Source organism: Bubalus kerabau, chromosome 15 (assembly GCF_029407905.1).
Source record: "Bubalus kerabau isolate K-KA32 ecotype Philippines breed swamp buffalo chromosome 15, PCC_UOA_SB_1v2, whole genome shotgun sequence".
NCBI lineage: Eukaryota > Metazoa > Chordata > Mammalia > Artiodactyla > Bovidae > Bubalus > Bubalus kerabau.
Window position 1 is genome coordinate 57,671,816 of NC_073638.1, and position 22,095 is coordinate 57,693,910.

At 37.4% G+C, this 22,095-nt stretch overlaps 1 protein-coding gene across 1 annotated transcript in view; it reads left to right on the plus strand.

Annotated features, from left to right (window-relative positions):
- ANO3 (anoctamin 3) overlaps positions 1-22,095 on the plus strand; it is a 452,166-nt gene that overhangs the window by 208,023 nt on the left and 222,048 nt on the right. Inside the window, 2 exon segments of the mRNA XM_055549165.1 lie at positions 19,270-19,464; positions 20,550-20,621. Coding sequence (XP_055405140.1) covers positions 19,270-19,464; positions 20,550-20,621 — 267 coding nt within the window.

Below are 22,095 nucleotides of genomic sequence, written 5' to 3' on the forward strand. Positions count from 1 at the left end.
TCTGCCTTAACGGTCTGTTGCCCATAGCGCTCTTAAAAGCAGGAGGAGGGAGTGAAGGGAATTAAGCCTGGTTCAGGCACATGTATTTGCAAGTTGTCATTCTATCATCCATGAATGCCTTTCCCACAGGTACTTCGCTGAAGAAATTACTTTATATATTGTTTAACTGGAGATAGTAGGCTGTCTTCATAGTGTATTTCTAATCCTTAAATAAGAATATATGAAGGCTGAGATATCATGCATTTGGGGGAAAGCTGTTACCTGAAAGTGACTTAAATTCATTTCCTTGGAATTGTCTTATTTTAAAATTTTAGTATAATTACTCTTTCTATTTTGTACAGAAATATTATTTTGACCTATGTATAGAACTATCATAAATTTCAGTCTATTTTAATATGCTGGCGAACTAGTTTAAGTTTTGTTGAAAATGAATTTTATAGGAAACTAACTCCTTACCTTAAGAGTTACTTTAGAACTTACCCCCAAAGAACTTACATCCTAAACCATGCTTATGTACTCGTTTCATCAGTTTAATATTTAAGTTTCCTTGTTATTTCTTTCAAAAACAGAACAAAGGGGTTGGGTTATTGAAGAGAATTTATACACAATGTCTCCTGCCTGTGTCTATAGAAATAACACTGCCTGAGTTTACAGCCTCCTTGCATTTATTGGCAGCTTCACAATTGCAGAAACGTAAAGGAGGTTAAATAAAGTAAGGCTGAGAAAAACTAGAAAAACTTGAAATAAAGGACTTTGAGACTTCTCTTAGAAACAGAGTGACCAAATTTAACTATGAAAATCATAGTATATTACAATCTTGGAATTGAAATTGTCCAGAATCTGGAAGTTAATCCAAATCCAGTGTTGGAGTTATCACCTGCTTTGGGATCTTTTACAAATAGTATGCCATACTCTTCCTTAGAATTATCCATGACCGTTATGATCAGTCCAATTTCTCTGTTTTAATTTTGGGGAGATTTCTTATAGTTTAGAGAAGTGAAACCACACTCCTAACCCCAGAATGCACACTTGTGGCTGTGAAGTAGCCATGGATATAAGGTAGAGCCAGACTGACCAAATATTATTTGGGATAGGTGTGAGGATGTGTGTGTATATGAAAGTCTGTTTAGAAGTACACACAAGCTACTTTAAGGCCTTTAAATACCCAGGTCTATCTAGAATCTCTTTAGGAGCTCCTGAATATTCTTAGAATTGCCCTAAGACCCCTGTACTAACTGGCACGTGAAAACACCATACGCTAGACCTGCTAGGATTTTCAGAAGATGACATTCCCTTTTGTAATGACAGTCCCATCTGAACCTGCTCATTCACATAACAGTATGTCCCCAGAAAGACCTGTCAAGCATAAAGATAATACATTCAGAGGTTCAGTGGCATACCCTGAACTGTGTTTGTGACCTATAGCAATTCCAGGGACCCCTGTTTGACCACTGCCACCTCTAACTGCAAAAGGCCTGCAACCTAGTCAGTTATATAAAGTAACCTTCACTGACAATGTGTGTCTGAATTTTAAAAAATATATGTGGCTATGGTTTCCATTGGAAGAGACAAAGCAGTCAGTCAGCTTTTGTATTTTGAATTTGTTTGTATTTCTTTGCTGTTCATTTCTCCCCTTGCAAAAAGCAGCACCTATTCATCCCTCAGTCCATTTTCCTTTTTAAGGAGTAGAAAAGAAAAGTCCAGAACACATCTTTGTTTTTGTGTGTGCCATTCTGGAAGAAAACCTATCAAGGACCAGTGATTGCTTGAAAATCAGGGAAATAAAGCAAGGGACATATTCCCTTTTTCTCTTTAAACTGGGCATGACATTTGTACATATCATGAGTGATTTGAAATCATTCTTTTTAATAATGTCTGTCTGTCAATTTAAAATACATTCTTCATTCTATAATGACAAGATTAGAACATTTATATTCAGACAGCTTTTAAAAGAAAATTAGAAGGCAATGAAACTCCTCTGAGGTTTTTAACATTAGACTTGTACTGAATTAAATGAATTATTCCTAAATTTCTTACTATTTTTAGCTTTGGTATAATAATTAAAGTGCTCAGCATTGATGTTGTATAGGTTGGCAGTTGTTAATAACTTCCATTTTATAGAACAAGTGATCTTGCTATAAATATTTGTCATATTCTTCCTAAGATCATCCAAATTCTACTCTTTCTCCACCATAAATAAAAAATATATGTATATTTATTTTAAAGCACGTTTTTGTTGTCTCTTAGACATTATTTGAATGTTGGTATTTCTATTCAGTAAGTAAATTACAATAATGCTGTGGAATTAGAGAATGTGAGCATAGAATCCTAAGGTTTTGTAAGCATTTCTTGAATTAAGATAAAGATTTAGCTGAAACCCAGGAAATGTATTTTCAAATCTTAAAGTAGGTTCATGAGAACCTAATTATGCAGAGAAGACTCAAGGCAGTGTTTTTTGTTAATTTTAATTTTTCTAACTAGGGCCTTGGCCTCAAAATTCTAGGTGAAATTATTGGCTTTGCTAAGCTCATCTATGCTTTAAGATATAAAATAACAGTAAACCAAATGGCCTTTTAGGCTTCTTTCTTCTAGGCCTATATCTAATTTTGAACCTTAAAATCACATCCTCTCAAAACCTTAATAAACACCAGGAAATCAGAAAGAAATGAAAATATGTCCCTAAGGTGTAAGTCTTAAACTATCTTCCAAAAGGTTACCTGCATAAGCCCTGTACTGTTTTTGCTTCCCCTTCACAAATCCTGACACATGGAAGACAAATTGAGTGGAAAGGCAAGACCAACAGACACTGTATATGCCAGAGTTTATGATCTCTTTTATCAATGTACCCGTTGGCTTCACTCTTAAGAACCCTGGAACAAATGTGTGTATTTGCTAGAACATTATCAGGGACTCTTTACCTTGGAAGTGGAGTATAGGGAGGGAGAGTTTTTGTTGTTGCCCTAGAGGCCATCAGTAATTTCTTCTTGCATATCTGAAAGGCAGGGTGCTATGGTAAGAGGAACATAGCTAAGGGATCTTATGGACTTGAGTTCAGTTCATAGGTTTGGCATTTACTGGGCTTTCCTGGTGGCTCAGACAGTAAAGAACTCGCCTGCAATACCAAAGACCTGGGTTCGATCCCTGGGTAGGGAAGATCCCCTGGAGGAGGATATGGCAACACACTCCAGAATTCTTGCCTAGAGAATCCCCATGGACAGAGGAGCCTGGAGGCTACAGTCTATGGGGTCACAAAGAGTTGGACACAACTGAGTGACTAAGCATAGCACAGCACAGAGATGAATGTCCTTTAGTTAGTTAACTTTAATTTTCTCAGTCTCAAATATGCATAATCAAAACTTTAGGATTATTATGAGAATTAAATATATCAAATATCACCTAGGAATGCAAGGTTGGTCCAGCACTAAATACCAATTATTATTTGCCACACTAACAGACTTGAGAGGAAAACTACACGATATATCAATAAATGCAGAAAAGACATTCAATACCTATCATGATAAAAATATCAGTGACCTAGGATTAGAAAGAAGTGTCCCCAGGTGATAAATTCATTTATAAAAATTCACATCTAACACCATACTTAATCATGAAATTTCCCCCTAAGATAACTTTTCCCCTAAGATCAGGAACTAGGCAAGATTTTCCCCTTTTACTTCTGCTTCTCAGTGTTTGATTGGAAGTTCTAGAAACTCTAGAAACATGTAAGGAAGCTCAGTCTCTCTAGTCATTAAGGAAATGTAGTCTCTCATTATTGTTAGAAGATCTAACAGCAGCAGCAACAATCCTGTTGATAAGTGTATGGTACATCAGAAACTCATACGCTGGTGGTAGAACAGCCACTTTTGAAAAAAGTTGACAGTTCCTCTAAAAGTTAAATGTGCACTTACCATAAGACTCAGCAAGCCTGCTGCTGCTGCTAAGTCATTTCAGTCATGTTTGACTCTGTGCGACCCCATAGACGGCAGCCCACCAGGCTCCCCCGTCCCTGGGATTCTCCAGGCAAGAACACTGGAGTGGGTTGCCATTTCCTTCTCCAATGCATGAAAGTGAAAAATAGAAGTGAAGTCGCTCAGTCGTGTCCGACTCTTCGTGACCCCATGGACTGCAGCCTACCAGGCTCCTCCGTCCATGGGATTTTCCAGGCAAGAGTACTGGAGTGGGTTGCCATTGCCTTCTCCTCAGTAAACCTACTCTCATGCATTTATGAGAATTTAAAGCGTCCATGTGAATGTTTATAGTAGCATTATTCATAAGCACAAAAACTAGACACAACCCAAATGTACTTAAATGAGTGAGTGGATAATCTAATTCTGTTACACTAAGGAATCCCCTGGTGGTCCAGTGGTTAAGAGTCTGGGCTTCCAATACAGGGAGTGTGGATTTGATACTTGTTCAGGGAACTAAGATCCTACATGTTATGTAACATGGCCAAAAGAAATGTGTTACCTCCATACGATGGAGTTATGACTTGGTAATAGAAATGAATTCAAATGAATATGTTATTGATACTTAACAAAAACACAGATGGTTCTCAAATGCATTTTGCCAAATGAAAAAACCTAATCTTAAAATTTATGCAGTGTACAATGTACAGTTCTGTTTATGTGGCACTCTGGAAAAGGCAAAAAAGTAGGTAAAAAAACCAAATCACTAATTGTCAGGGATTAATGGTGAAGGAAGAGCCTGAACACAAATGGGAAGACTTGGAAATTTTTTGAGGTGTTGTAATTTTTCCAACTGTGCTTTTGGAGTGGTTATAAGAATATATGTTTGTGTCAAAGTCAAATAACTGTACAATGAAAAAGTTAATTTTCTTCTATGTAAATTAAAAAAGGGGAAAAATCCAAGCATATGTGTTATCTCTCAAAACACATATGGATTTTATAATGAGAATAACAGTGCTTGGCAAAAATAATCTTAGGTTTTATTGAACTCGAATCTTTGAAAAAATAGTATAACCTTCTTCATGCAGGTAAACTATGATTTTAAAAATATAATTTCAAAAATCAAAGCTAAAATGCTATTAAACTAAACTAAAACTCAAATTCTGACCTTCTATAAAATAAATATCCCTTAGAAGAGTAGTTGATAAATAATAGGTGGTAATTATTAGTAGTAATATAAACATAATTAAACAGCAATATTAATAATAACAATAATATGTGAAATCCTTATTATTTGCCACTTGTTTTTAAAAATAAACTTTATTTTTAAATACCATAGGAATAGCTAAAATTTCTCATCCTGAACTGGTTGAAAAAATATTGAAATAAATACTACTTTTTGTTTTGTTTTCCTAGCATTAGTAAACTTATTTTTCCCATTCTTATTTAAGCTTTTGAAATAAGCTTTCAATGATAAAATATCAAACTATATTCAAAAGCAGATGTATAAATTGCCAGCCTTTGGCACAGTATGGACAGGACCATAAGTAAGAACAACAGCAGCAGGTGGCAAGAAGTGGGAAGATCTGTGGCTACAAATGTTCGTGGTAGGATAAAAATATAGAACAGCTTGAGTCCCAGTGCAGTACTAGTTAGACTAATCATGCCTGTGTTTAGGTTCATATTCTACACATCAACAAATTTCTTCTAGTTATTGGTTTTACCAGTAACAATGTGTGGTTGGAAGAGGTTAGATTTTTAGATTTTCAAAATGTTGTCATAGACCTGTGTGATACAGTGGGAGTCTTCAGAACCCCCCTACTTCAGGACAAAGTGTAACCCAAGTGTCCTTGAATGTCCAAATACTTTGGCCAAATGACTTTTTTGAGCTCTTTGGAGTGAAACAGCCTGTGCTGGTCTTGGCAGCCATATAAATAGTATAACTTTGCAGCTTGTCAGAGGTACTCTAAGTGTTTAAGTGTTTTATCCTTATCCAAACCCAAGATTTAGTTTCATTTGGTGTCACCTTCCATGGGACAGGTAAGAGTTGATCAGGAATTTCATTTTACCCTTCTACATACACATGCATAGACACATACGCACACACACAACTACATTAAGTATAATGCAAGGAGCACCCCTGTGGTTTTCATAATAATAACTCCAAGGTATTTAAAGGTTTCATTTTCATCCCTTTCTCACAGCGTTGAGAATCCAGTGAGTTTGATTAGGCATTTGAAGTCTATCAGTCATCATGGTAGTACTGAAAAAAAAAAAAAAAACAATAAACATTTTTGTTAAACCTGATAGCTCTGGGGCTGCATTTCCATTAGAATATGAACTTGATGATGAATGAATGATACTGAAATCTCCTTGTTTTTAGCTAATCAGTCAAGAGACAGCTCAGAAGACAAAATCCTGAAAATACCTTTTCCCGTTCCAGTGAAGAGTTCAAACAGGTGTTTTGGGTCACAGATGGTTATAGATGTGTGCAGGGGCATGGATTTTGGGCACACACGGTGAGATGACCTGTCAACTGTTCCAATTCCTGCAATGATTCCCTGGTGGTTCCACCAAGATCATTACTAGTCTTTTCCCTAAGAAGTCCACTGCCCCCACCTGCATGAAACACACTTGTGGTACATTAATTGAACAATAAAATTCAAGGTTTCAAAGGTTACTTGGAGGTTATTTCAAAAGGATATCTGCAACCGTTCAAGGTTTTTGATACACGTCCTGTCCCAAATTATCTCCTGATAGTGCTTCCAAGATTTTCAAACACAAAAGGATTAGATAGAAAATGGAAAAAAACAATATTTATGAGCCTTGTTAGACATTGTAATTAGGCAGTTCAGGAGGAAGCTTTGGACCCATTTGGGGATCTTCATTAGAACCATTGTTAGTTTGCATGAAATTCCCTAATTTCTTAATATGTTGGTAGAAGGTTTGCTTCTGCTATTGGATTTTAATCTTTGAGAGTGTGTAGGGAATCTACTAACTTTCAGTTTCTTTCTTGGCATTAATTCATGAATCCTTGTTCAAACAGCTGTTGCCTTTTGAACATAGTGATCTCTTTCCTTCAAGGATTTAGGCAGGAGTTCCCTCAAGTATACTGCAATTTCTTTCACCCAGATGCAGTCCTTGACCCTAATTACCAAAACCTAAAGCAGAAGATTAGTTCCTTTAAAGTGATCTGTGTCTCTATGCTACATGAAATATTAATTTTTTTGGAAAATGAGCTACTTATTATTTTATTGGTATAAAAACTCCAGAAGTTTCTTTTTTAAAAAAATTCTGCATACTACATATTTATGGTTCTGATTTTATATCTTGTTACATCTTATATATACATGGCATCATTTACTCATTTATAATAATAGCAAATACATATAGGATAAACTAAGTACCAGGCATTATTCTCACACTTTAATCATTTAATATTCACACTAATCTGTAAATTAATTAACATTGGTAGCTCAGATGGTAAAGATTCTTCCCGCAATGCAGGAGACCCAGGATCGATCCCTGGGTTGGGAAGATCCCCTGGAGAAGAAAGTGGCAACCCACTCTAGTATTCTTGCCTGGAGAATTTCCATGGACAGAGGAGCCTGGTGGGCTACATTACGTGGATTTGCAAAGAGTTGGACATGACTGAGCAACTAACACCCACACACACTTTCTAATTTTGAAGTTGAGTAAACAGAAGCAGAGAGATTGAAAAGTTTATCGAAGATCAATAATTCATATTTTGCCAGTAATTCATATGTGCTCATTTTTGTGTATGAGCAAAACCATCCCTCTTATCCACCCACTCTTACTTTTTCTTTCTCTAGAAACCAAATGTGTGCAAAATGCTAAGATCTCAAAACTGAATGAGACTTGGTTTCTACCTTGAGGTAGCTCATGGTGTCACAGAAAAATACACACCTATACTAGAAGTGCCTTGGGAGTGCTACAGATGCCTAGGGAACATGGGAGCAAATACCACATAAAGGCATTACGAAAGCTTTTCCAATGTTGATGGCATCTGAGCCTCACTCTGAAAGGTAGAAGTTTTCAGGACAAAAGAAATAACATGAAGAAAATGTGGCTGAATGACCAGGTTATTCAAGGAATAAGGAGACGTTGACTGTGAGATTATGAACTTAACTACAGTGGGAAATTATAGGAAGAGCTGTTACAGATTTATCTTTTACTAATTTCTGTTTTGTTTCCAGTGTATTCTAAAGAAAGCACTTTGCAAATAGCACCTTTCATAAATAGCAGGCATCTCTGTGACTCTTAGGATTCATTTCTGCCAAGATCAATTTGAGTCTTAAAAAGGAAGCAAGGACACTAATGGTATTTGAGGGAGAGGGGATTTGCAAATCACTGTGTGGGTCACTGGTTTTGTAATGATAAATATTCATATCTTATTTGTGGCATTACCAAATGAATATTTAAAGAAAAATCTCATTTGTACTTCAAAATAGCAACAACAACAGCAACACTAAGTTGATAGGTTGCCTGAACCTTCAAGTTTCAGAACACTGTATCATGAACTAAGAGTAAATCCCTTTTGAAGTCCCCTTGAGATTTATTTATTTATTTATTTTTAATTGGGGGGAAATTGCTTTACAATATTGTATTGGTTTCTGCCACACATCAACATCAATCTGCCATAGGTGTATGTATTCCCCTCCCTCGTGATTTCAGTCTTTATGTGTGGAGGGTATTTTACTTATTTATTCACTGTCATATCCCCATGGCATCCGGTTCCATCACTTCATGGCAAATAGATGGGGAAACAGTGGAAACAGTGGCTGACTTTATTTTTTTGGGCTCCAAAATCACTGCAGATGGTGATTGCAGCCAAGAAATTAAAAGATGCTTACTCCTTGGAAGGAAAGTTATGACCAACTTAGACAGTATATTAAAAAGCAGAGTCATTACTTTGTCTACAAAAGACCATCTAGTCAAGGCTATGGTTTTTCCAGTAGTCATGTATGGTTGTGAGAGTTGGACTATAAAGCAAGCTGAGCGCCGAAAAATTGATGCTTTTGAACTCTGGTGTTGGAGAAGACTCTTGAGGGTCCCTTAGACTGCAAGGAGATCCAACCAGTCCATCCTAAAGGAAATCAGTCCTGGGTGTTCCTTGGAAGGACTGATGTTGAAGCTGAAACTCCAATATTTTGGCCACCTGATGCGAAGACCTGACTCATATGAAAAGCCCCTGATGCTGGGAAAGATTGAAGGCAAAAGGAGAAGGGGACTACAGAGGATGAGATGGTTGGATGGTATCACCAACTCAATGGACATGAGTTTGGGTAAGCTCCGGGAGTTGGTGATGGACAGGGAGGCCTGGTGTGCTGCGGTTCATGGGGTCTCAAAGAGTTGGACACAACTGAGCGACTGAACTGAACTGATATCCCATTGTCTGGAAAAAATATGTAACATGTATAACAATAAATACTTATCAAATGAATATATTAATTAGTAAAATACCTAATAGAACTTTATCTTACTCTTTCATTTGTAAGCATTCATTTGCATATCATTTGTGCAAACCCAGTGCCACACACTACAGCTATGATTGTGAACAAGACAAACGTGGCCTTTGCCCTCATGGAACTTCCCTTATAGATAAAAAGACTATATTTTAAATAATATCCTAATAAATAAATGCATGCAAACATGGTAAATTCTACTAAAGCAAAGTATATGTTTATAATAGGACATATAGCAAGGAAAAGAACCTATTTTTGGTGGACTGTGTGACTTGGAAGTCAGAGCAGTACAGAAAGATAAGGGCTTTCCTGGTGGCTCAGTGGTAGAGAACCTACCTGCTAAGGCAGAAGATGTGGATACGATCCCTCTGTCGGGAAGCTTGCCTGCAGAAGGAAATGGCAACTCACTTGAGTATTCATGCCAGACATAATTTAGCGACTGAACAACAACAATGACAGCATCTTCATGTACTTACCCTTATTTAAAAAAAAAAAAAACTTAAAATTTTATTCTCTAGTGTTAGAAAGGTGTATGTTGTTTTCTCCTCCCAAATGTTTATGCTCGGTGCTCCTCTGAAGTTACACATATGTACACGTGTAGCGGATTATGTCTGTAGATCCCCCCGTATTCATTCTGCACCTTTTTCTACCCTGCACTGTGTCTCAGCAAGCAGATATCTATGACTGACAGCAACTGCTGGTTCTCATGCTCCATAACTACCATTTAGATTTGACCAGTGGGAGGCTTCAGCAGCAGATTAGAAGCTGACAGAAGAGAGGCTGGGGTATATTATTTCCTTGGCTCCCTTCATGCCTGTCTGTGGTTGGCAGTGGCTACGTTCCTGTGTCTAAGCACACGGAATCTGACAGATTTCCTCTTCCCCACCTTTAATTGTCTCCAGGTTCGTTTATCTACTTCCTCTCCTTGCTCTGTAGGCCCAAGGGTGATAAAGGTTTCCTGGTACTGTTAGTTGTAGCGAGCTTCCCTGACTGTTATCTTTTTCTCTTAATCCTGCCCACAGCCTTTAAGTAGGCTTCCCTCGTGGCTGAGCTGGTAAAGAATCTGCTTGCAACACTGGAGACCTGGGTTCAATCCCTGGGTTGGGAAGATACCCTGGAGAAGGGAAAGGCTACCCACTCCAGTATTCTGGCCTGGAAAATTCCATGAACTATATAGTCCATGGGGTCGCAAAGAGTCAGACATGACTGAGTGACTGTCACTTCACTTTTAATAAACTCATCGGTTACTCTGAGTTAACCATCTCTGGCTTCCCTGGTGGCTCAGTGGTAAAGAATCTCCCTGCCAGTGCAGGAGATACAGGTTTGATCCCTGGGTTGGGAAGATATCCTGGAAAAGGATATGGCAACCCATTCCAGTATTCTTACCTTGGAAATCCCATGGACAGAGGAGCCTGGTGGGCTACAGTCCTTAGGGTCATAACAGAGTTGGCTAAGACTTAGTGACTAAACAACAATAACTATCTCTACCCTACTAGGACAGTATGAGTAGACATACTTTTTCTTGTTCAGTTCAATTCAGTTCAGTTCAGTCACTCAGTCATGTCCGATTCTGCAACCCCATGAACTGCAGCACGCCAGGCCTCCCTGTCCATCACCATCTCCCGGAGTTCATTCAAACTCACGTTCATCGAATCGGTGATGCCATCCAGCCATCTCATCCTCTGTCATCCCCTTCTCCTCCTGCCCCCAATCCCTCCCAGCATCAGAGTCTTTTCCAATGAGTCAACTCTTCCAATGAGTCAACTGGCATGAGGTGGCCAAAGTACTGGAGTTTCAGCTTTAGCATCAGTCCTTCCAAAGAAATCCCAGGGCTGATCTCCTTTAGAATGGACTATTCTTATTCAAGTGAGAGGAAAACTGAAAAGTGAGTGAATAGCAAATTATTGTAAAATGAATTTTTTAGTAAACAGAGAAGTTGCTTGTTATATTCCAAAGAACAGAGACCTTGAAATCAGGTGGACCTGGTTTGTTTCAGGCTCCAACACTTCCTGCCTGTGGGACCTGAGACAAGTTACTGTCTTTTATGTCTCAGGATTCTCACATGTAAAGTGGGGATGACAAGTCTTAACAGGATTGCTCTGAGAAGTATTGATAACACACAGGGTGCACCTAGCATTTTGTAGGCACTCAATATATAGAGCTTTTATCACGTAGAAATAACTTCTGCTGAAAAGGACACACTCAAGCCACATGTTCTTTTGAGGGAGAGAAAACTATTATGATTTCACAAGGCAGACAAATAAGAAAATTATCTGCCCATTTTTGCCTTTTTTTCCCATAAAGCTTATTATTTAGGTAAATATGCTTTGATTGTATCCACTAATATAGCAAAATGTGTTTGGAGTTTATAAAATTAAATAGCATCTAAGACACCACCTCTCCTCAGGCCATCAGTTCGACAGTACTTCTGATAAAGGTATAAAATCTTACTAAATAGCATAATTCATCTTGAGACTATAAAAAGAGACAAATATATTTATTTTTAAATTTATTTTAAGAATTTTCTCTAGAAAAATGAACCTCTAAATGAACCTAGAACCTATTATACAGAGTGAAGTGAGTCAGAAAGAGAAAGATAAATATAGTATTCTAATGCACATATATGAAATCTAGAAAAATGGCTCTGAAGAATTGATTTACAGGGCAGCAATGGAGAAACAGACAGAGAATAGACTTACAGACACAGCGAGAGGGGAAGAGAGGGTGAGATGTATGGAAAGAGTAAATAAAAAAAATTTCCTCTTATGGACATAATATGAAATTCATTAGATAACAATATTGTGTTCTTTTGCTACAAATATCCCCAAATTCTTCTAACAATTTACTTGGCAGAAATGTCAAAGTTTGATCTATAAAATATGCATATATTTTATATATTTATAAATATTTATGTATTTATTTTATATATATTAAGTATATATATATATATTTTTTTCACATGAGTCCTTTAGGATGAGTTAGTTTTTTTTGAAATTTTATAAAAGAGTGGTGGGTCTTTTGAAAAAATGTGTATTTTGCACCGAAAACAACAAAGATTTTTTTACTCTTCAGTTTTCTCTTTGAAGTTTTCAAAGGACCTATTTTTCCAATTAAAACTTTTTATCATCTGGAAGCTCATTGAGTTAAGTAGTATCTCAATCAGAACTTTACCTCCTTTGATGTCAGATGTCTTATGTGAATGTATTTCTAGAAAATACCTTATTTATAATTGGACCTTTGTGTATACCTACCCAAGTGAAATAGTCTTTTCATGAGATCCTTTTAAATATGTGAGCATTTATTAAGTCCTCTTAGAACAGTTGGAAGTAGTACTAACTGTTGCTTTAGAAAAAGCTGTTATAAATATAGGAAATGACATATTTTTATGCTTCTACAGGTTTAACCTTGAACTTAAGAGCTGCATATGTTTACCAAAACTGACATGTTACTGTGGTCTCTTTTCTAGTTATTAGCTTTAAATAGGTAACTATCAAATATTCAAGGGTACCAGGTAAAGTCATACAAGAAAAGAAATGGAACTTTAGAATAGAAGAAAATAGGCCTGAATGTGCTGTGGGAGTAGTTAGTGTTAATCATGCCAAGGAAAGAACAGATATTGCTGGTTATGCCAAGCAGAATGTGATGGTGTTTGATGTGGAAATTTGAAAAGAAACTGTACTTTTTAGAACATTAGGTTATCACACTTTCAGCTTAAATTTTATTGGTTTCTAGCAAAGCCAACCTGTATGATAGTTTTGGAAACACTCAGTTGTTTAGGAAATGAGAAAGTTCTGCTTTAAGGTCAATGGGGAAGAAAAATGCAGAGCTTTAGGAAGGATATGTGTATCATCAACATTGTTTTCTCAATTTTCTTTTTATGTTGCTTTTAACAAATGTTTTCCACAGTTATGTGTTTATGGAAGGTCTTACACAGAATTTCTTACCTTATATGCATAATCCTTTGTAGAAAACTTACTAAATCCAAGAATTATAAATAAAATTGTAGGAGAAGGAATGGTTCAGAAAGAATCAGCTCAGATTACCTACACAGTCAGGACTTCACTGTTACTACCTCTTGGATTAGGAGTTCCTTTTTGGTGGTTTTATGATGATTTATCCATATTTTTATATGTTTTTAATATAAAGAACTACTTTTATGTATATGAACATCTCCTGATGGTGAGCAGCATTTTTACCAAACACTGAGTTAAGTCCTGGTCCAGAAAAAGAACTCAATAATTGTTGGAATTATTAAATATTAGAAAACTGAATGAATAAAAATTAGGCTTAGTATAATAATACTTATGTTATATAACTCAGTTACACACGTTGTTAACTTAATGATGGAAATGGAAAAATAATAATTAGGTTTATAAATAATAGCTGATACTTACTTTGTGCCAGTTAGTTACATACAGTGTCTACTCATAGCAGATTGTATATTATTCCTATTTGTTATTTGAGGGCTTCCCAGGGGGCCCAGTGGTAAATAATCTACCTGAAGTGCAGGAGATGCGGGTTTGATCCCTGGGTCAGGAACATTCCCTGGAAAAAGAAATGGCAACCCACTCCAGTATTCTTGCCTGGGAAATCCCGTGGACAGAGAAGCCTGGTGGGCTACAGGCCATAGGGTCACAAAAGACCAGACACGACTTAATGACTAAACAACAATTATTTTATAGATCAGCACAAGAACAGCAACTTATCAGATGATGGGTAGACATCCCAGTTACTGTGTACCAAACAGCACACATTCGTTTTTCATCAGCATATTTCAGAGTTGGCTAAGATTGTGGATATAGAATTACAGGTTCTGAAGTTTGCTCTGGCTCTGTGGTTTCTACATTCAGAGCCCTCTGCTGAAACTTTGTGTGATATTTTTACTAAGTGAAACCATGGTAACCACTCATCTAGGACTGGGGTTTGTGAAGAGCCGTGTGGGGAGCATTCTGTATAGATCATGGGTTCTGGAATCCAATGACTATCACTTTCACATTCAGTTTTCTGCCAATTGCTTGATTTATGACCTAGAGTAGGTAAATTTCATTGCTTCTCACATTTTCATTTCCCATTTGAAGTATGTTTAAAACTATTTTATAAATTTTGGCAAATGCAGTTATTCAAAAAAAGGACATAAGGCAGATAAATCTGTGAAAAATAATGGGAACATAAGCATACGCAAAACTCCCCAAAGAACCATAGGGAATTTTTATCCCCTACCTGGACTGCAGCTGTAGCTCATTTATGCCTCTTTCACTTACTGTACCCCAGTTGTTGCTGTTGTTTTCTTCAGTTCTATAAATATGTTGCAATCTTTCTACCCCAGGGCTTTTACACGTTATTATCTTTACCTAAAAGCACTCCCCACAGACACATACATATAAACATCAACACAAACATACATAGACACCTTTCTATGTGTTAGGTTCCTTTTCATGTTTTTTTTTTGCCTAACATTGTCACTTCTTCAGAGAAAATGCCCCTGATCACTTCATAAAGAAAGACCTTTTTATAATTCTTCATTATATAACTATGCCTGTATTTTCATAGTGTTTCAGACAATTTATATATGCATATACATACTGTTTGATCAATGTCTGACACTCTGCTTGAGTGAAAGTCCCATGAGGGCAGAAATTATATGTCAACCGTATTCACCACTGTATACCTAATATCAACATGGGGCCTGCAGAGAGCAAAAACCCAAGTACTGTCTTTTCTGTGATTAGGTGAATACAGAGATGAATCAAATGATGGAAAATACTGATAGCATTGATGAGCATAAAGCTTAGTCTCACCCTATACTGGTTTATAAGATAATATCTACATGTGTGCTGGCCTTCCCAGGTGGCACTAGTGATAAAGAACCTGGCTGCCAATGCAGGAGACTTAAGAGATGCTGGTTCGATCCCTGGTTCTGGACGATTTCCCTGGAGGAGGAAGTGGCAACCTGTTGGGGGCCGGCGTGAGGCACTCTGCCCATGGCAAAGGTCATGAGGAAGGAGGCTTGACATACGTAAAGGCGGGATCGAGCCTCAGGAGTCCCCCTGGAAATCCTCAAGTATCTACCCCCATAACCAGAGCCTGCCTACTTTACTACTTTGTGCTCTCACCTACACCTCTGACTTTACGGGGGGCTGTCCCCCACCACCTCTTTCGGAGAAGGAGTTAACTTAGAGCTCCAGTTAATAATAATTCCTGGGCGTGATAGGAGTGTTTTAACCTACAAACTCCTCTGAAGGTTCTCTAGCCTGCCTGACAGGCTTGTCCGGCCACATGTGATTGCTCACAGCCTCCCAACTGTGAGAGGCACGAGATGCTTTAAACCTTCTAAAAACAGGTTCTTTAGAAAAGTTAGAAAATTATTAGTATAAGTGTAATGGGCTGATTAGAAATCGTATTGGTGAAGGGTTTTTCATTTGTTGAGCCAATGTTTGTTGCTAAGTCTCCATATCCCCTGCCCTTACACACATTAATGAATATGTAAAAGAAATAAGTATTAACCTTTGATATAAATCACGTTAGACCTTAGGCTAAGTAAATTCTTTCCTTAACTAAAACCCACTACACCCTCACCCTATAGGAATGTAACTTTATTTGGGTGGCGTCTGTTTTAAGAATAATCACCCCTGGAGAAATAAGTGTCCTGGTTGACTGACCGCTGTCACAAGGAGAGGGTCGTAAATTGTCAGCAGGCCCCCTGGCCAGAAGATGATGTAACACCCCTAAGACCTCTGTATACATTTGTATGAAGCACCTGACTTTGATAAAAGTCAGGACTGCTGACCCCGCGTGACTTTTGCATAACATCTCAGTGTATAAAAGTAGACCATGGAAAATAAAGAATGGGGGATCAGTTCCTCGAAAGACTGGTCTCCCCATGTCTCTCTCTCTCTCACTCTGGTTGAGTCTTCATCTGGAGCGCGGAACCCACCATGCTTACTAATTATGCCTGGGCTTCTAAGATCCGACCGGGGAGGCCTCAGTGTCTCCTCTCCTTCGGGAGAATGGAAGGACGCCTGTGGCCTACGTAAGTGGTGCAAACTTCTTGTCTTGAAGTTTTATTGGTCCCCCGCGTAAACCAAGCTACTCAGCCTCTTTTCTCCACTGAATTTTCCTACTGAGCTATCCTCATTCTATTACTCTTTATATCCTTAATTAACGTTTAATTAAGCAGTTGTTTCCTGACCCTCGCCTACGCCGTCTCTCCTTCGAATACCCTGGATCAGCTGGGGCTGGACCCCGGCAGCAACCCACTCCAGGTTTCTTGCCTGGAGAATCCCCATGGACAGAGGAGCCTGGCAGGCTACAGTCCGTAGGGTTGCAAAGAGTCGGACAGACTGAAGTGACTTAGCATGCACATGCACGCAGGCACCAGTGTGCCTGTCATCTTTAGCTCAGCAGGTTTTGAACATGCATTCTGGGTTCAGTAGATTAAGGTAACTAGTATCATTGTAGAGTCCCCATTAAGGCCATTCTCAGAGGACCAAGGCATTTCTCTCTGTTTCTAATATCTTTACTAGCAACTATTACCATCTTCCATCTGCATACTAACCCCCTCCAAAGAATATTTATTCATTTACTTATATGTTCTTCTATGATAAAAGATAGTTTTCAGCCAGAGCCCTGTAACAAAAACAGATCATTTAATATTAAACATCAGTGTCTTCTAAATGAAATAAAATATTAGACTGTATTACAAAAGATTCATAGGCATAAAACCTTACTAGGACAAATTTTTCCTGTGCAGTTCCTTGGATGTAGTATAGAAAACTCTAGTCAGTCCTTAACTAAGGGAGATTGTATGATATTTGAGTAGGATTTCAATATGAGTTTTGTAGGCCTTGGGGAATCCCTCTTCAAAAGGGTATTTTCCTTTCTTACTATTATGGAGTCCCAGAAAGCTAAGTGAAAGAAAGTGAAAGTGTTAGTCACCAGAGACTGCATCAATTTATAATTTTTTCTTGCATCCCTTTCTAGTTCACATTTTATTTGCACCCTGATAATTATTTAAAACTAATTAAATACATTTTTTAATAAAACAGGAAGATAAAATCCATACTGCTAGGTTTATTTGCATTTCATCTATTCAATCATGTCTTATTTCTGTAGAACTGCTTTCAAAAATTGTCATTTTTTCCCCCAAGATTCTCATTTTTCTCAAAGGACAGTGCACATTGGTACCTCTGCTTGTCTTTATTTGAATTCATGCATTTGATACATTCTTAGAAATCTGGAGTTAATTCATGAGCTGATTATAAAATAGCTTAAAAGTATTGACCAGAACAATGTTGGTGGAGTTTAGTTAACTTGTTTGTCTTATAATAAATATGATAATTACTGTCATGCTGGAGAAGACTCTTGAGAGTCCCTTGGACAGCAAGATCAAACCAGTCAATCCCAAAGGAAATCAACCCTGAATATTCATTGGAAGCATTGATGCTGAGGCTGAAGCTCCAATATTTTGGCTACCTGATGTGAAGAGCTGACTCATTGGAAAAGACCCTGATGCTGGGGAAAATTGAGGGCAAGAGGAGAAGCGGGCAACAGAGGATAAGATGGTTGAAAGGCATCACTGACTCAATGGACATGAGTTTGAGCAAACTCAGGGAGATAGTGAAGGCTGGAGAAGGATGGCATGCTGCATTTCATGGAGTCGCAAAGAGTCAGACACAACTTAGTGACTGAACAATATATCCATCTATCTGTATATGTATAAACACATATACTAAGTACGTATAAAATAACAAGAAAAAGCCTAACAAAACACTAGAAAAACCATAAAATCGCTTAGTCATTGAAGAGTTATAATCGGCTATGAAATATATGAAAACATGTTCAATCTGTTACACAAAGAATAAAACAATTTTTTAGTTTTCTATTTGTTGGCTTATTATTTTATTCAGAGTTAAAACAATGGATACTGTCTAGAGTTGGCTAGGAAATTTCATAAGGAAATGGATTCCATCTTGTACTATTTGTGGAAGTGTGAAAAGATAAAGCTTTCAGGGAGATCAGTTTGGCATTATTTATCCAAATCGTAAATATTCATGTTCTTCAAGCCAGCAATTGTACATCTAAGTGTTTCCTCTTAGAGAAATACAGTATGTGCAAAAGAAGGCATATGCCAGAATACTCACAGCAGTATTTCAGGGCTGAGGAATGCCCTGGGATTAATGTGAGGAAGTGAGGAATGATGGGGACAGGGATGTGCAGGGGCGTGGGGTCATTCATTGCTGGGAGCATACAGTTACAGGGACATCCAGTTATGGAGGCAGAGTCCTATCTAGGGATATTCTTTCTTCTGGCAGATCAGTCCTCTGTGAGGGAGGGACTGTTACGTGGAGCACAGGAATATTGTCCCTTGACCCATGCCTATTGACCAACTTTTGTACTAAAGTATGTGTGCTACCTCTTTCCGCCTCTTGATCACCCATTAGTGTGTTATGCATGTGTCGAAAGGAGGATAAGGTATAAAAAGAAGGGCTCCAGTTAATAATAGTAATTTGAATGTCAGTTCATTAGGTTTTATTTATTTCACTGCTTTAAAACTGAAACAGATTTATCCAAAGACAATCCAAATTGCTGTCCTTATAACTCCCCAAATGAACTTAAACCTCAGTTTCTTTTTTGCAGGCCCTTTAACAAATAGTGAAAGCTCAAAACTGGAAGAGGAGATGTTTATTTCTCATAACTGTTTGATAAAAATCTCAAAACACTTCTCCTGAAAATATAGAAACAGAATTTACTTATTTCTAATCCCCAGGTGGTACTTTTCAATAGTATTTTCCTGAAATAGCCATCATGAGAATTAAAATTATTTGTTGATTTCTTCTGATAATTTCTTATTGTTAAAACATGCCATTTTGAATTTGCAGGTATGAATATAAGCAAGAGTGAGATAGCAAAAGAAACTTCATTAAAACCATCTCGGAGATCCTTGCCTTGCCTGGCCCAGAGCTATGCTTACTCAAAGAGCCTGAGCCAGTCTACCTCACTCTTCCAGTCAATTGAGAGTGAATCTCAGGATCCCACTTCTGTAACCTCAATCTCCGCTGACAAAGCAGAGCAAGGTGAGCTCTACTTTCTTGCTTAACTTATAAAGAGTAGTGTTCCAACCCTCTGTCTCTCTCTCCCTCCCTCTTTCCCTCTCTTCCTTTCTTCCACTTAGTGTTTATGGAGTCTTCAGAAAGGAGACTGGCATAGGAAGGAGAACAGTTGCGCCTGCCAGTCAGACAAAAGGCCATTCCTTGGCCAGATGGTGTTCATCCCTTTATGTCCCTAAAAGTAGCCAATACCATGCAGATATGGACCTACTTTCTGTTGGGAGGAGACAGACCAGCCACCCAAATCACTGGCTTATTAGCATTCCTAGTGAGAATTTATTACCAGTAATTAAATATGCCAGCAATAATAAACTTGGTTTCCTTAAAACAAAAGACCCAAAAACTTTAAATAATACTGACTGTAAAGCAATAAAGATTTGGTTGCATGAAGATGTGATTGGACAAGTGTTGGCAACCAAAACTACACACAACTGCCCGTTTGAGATGCCATTATACCTTTGCTAAGTCACTTCAGTCATGTCCGACTGTGTGTGACCCCATAGACGGCAGCCCACCAGGCTCCCCCATCCCTGGGATCCTCCAGGCAAGAACACTGGAGTGGGTTGCCATTTCCTTCTCCATATTTCCTTCCTTCCTTATGCCTTTAGATAACTCCTTTTCAAAAGAGTTAGGAGTCAAAATACAACCAGGCCCTTTGTCATTCAGTGGATGGGTGTTATTTTTTTTTTTTCCCCATCCATCTCTAAAAGCTTTTATGTTATGAAAACTCATTTCCTTATGATTCCTGAAGCTTGCTTCCTCCTCTAGATAAATTGAAAATTCTGATTTTCTCTTTTCAATAGTATTGGGAAAGTACTGCCTATTTTAAATAGTCAGCTTACATCCATGGCCAGTAAGAAAAGTGGCTAATTGTTCAAGAGAATCAAAGTGCTAAAATGTAAGATGGGTGTCTTTCTCATTTCAACTCATTAACTGAAAAACATTTCTTCATGTTTGGCAGTCATTTGGATATTAGTCCCCACGGTTATTTTTCTAATCATTGTTATGTGTTTAGTCCCCCAAACTACAAAGTCTTTTTGCTGTTGTTCCAGTTAACACTGAGGAAGAGAGGAAAGATTCTGTGCTCAAATGTTCTTTCACCGACCTCAGTGATTTTTGCTTGGGTGAGTTGATTTTTGATATTTTCTTCCTCCTTTCTCCACTCCAAAAGCAAACTGTCTTCAAATTTAAAACATTATTTTTTAAGAAAAAATTTCATGTTTAGTCTTTAACATTTGATGGATGAGAATGTTCATCGCAGCACTGTTTATAATAGCCAGGACATGGAAGCAACCTAGATGTCCATCAGCAGATGAATGGATAAGAAAGCAGTGGTACATATACACAATGGAGTATTACTCAGCCATTAAAAAGAATACATTTGAATCAGTTCTAATGAGGTGGATGAAACTGGAGCCTATTATAGAGTGAAGTAAGCCAGAAAGAAAAACTCCAATACAGTATACTAATGCATATATATGGAATTTAGAAAGATGGTAACAATAACCCTGTGTACAAGACAGCAAGAGACACTGATGTATAGAACAGTGTTATGGACTCTGTGGGAGAGGGAGAGGGTGGGAAGATTTGGGAGAATGGCATTGAAACATGTAAAATATCATGTATGAAACGAGTTGCCAGTCCAGGTTCGATGCACGATACTGGATGCTTGGGGCTGGTGCACTGGGACGACCCAGAGGGATGGTATGGGGAGGGAGGAGGGAGGAGGGTTCAGGATGGGGAACACATGTATACCTGTGGCGGATTCATTTTGATATTTGGCAAAACTAATACAATTATGTAAAGTTTAAAAATAAAATAAAATTAAAAAAAAAAGAAAAAAAAGATTAAAGTATTGTTAAGGTATGTCATGTACAGTTTGTAAATCAAACACAGGAAGTTTTAAATGAACAACAATCCTATAACAGAAAAAAGAAAAAATTCTGCTGTTAGTCTTTTGGAAATTTCCTTCATTTCTCTATGAATAAATAAATTTATACTACTATGTATAGATTTATCAAATTTCAGTATTATCTGTTGATCTCTTGTGCTAGATGAGGGCTTATTAGTCCATTTGTATAGCCTTTCATTCTTTTCAGTTGCATTGCCATTTAAAATTTGTAATCGCTTCAGATTAAATTTATAACTTTAAATAGTATATTTTTTAATAAAAAAATGCAGTATCACTTCTTTTTCTACAATTCCAAGTTATGCCCTCTATGCTACTCTTGAATCCTCTTAGAGCCAAGGTCAGATAAACTCTCCTTTCCTACCCTCTATCACATACTCAAAGTCATGTCATATTATGTTTATTTTGTTGCTTATATAATGTCACAAATTTTGTTAGTTTTATTTTCCAAGATCATATAAATTTTTTCTCAGGAAAAGAAAAATATTCCTTTTTCTAAATACTTCCATTATATTTCAGCTTCTTGTTTTTATATCCTTTATCTCATTCTTCCTTAAGAAATTCTTAAGTGGTGTCCATTGACTTTCATTGAATTACTGCATTAATTCCATTTTCTAATTTCCCCCCATATTCTTCTTTCTTAGTTTTCATTCTCATTTTTTTTTCAGAATATATCCTTAAACAACTAC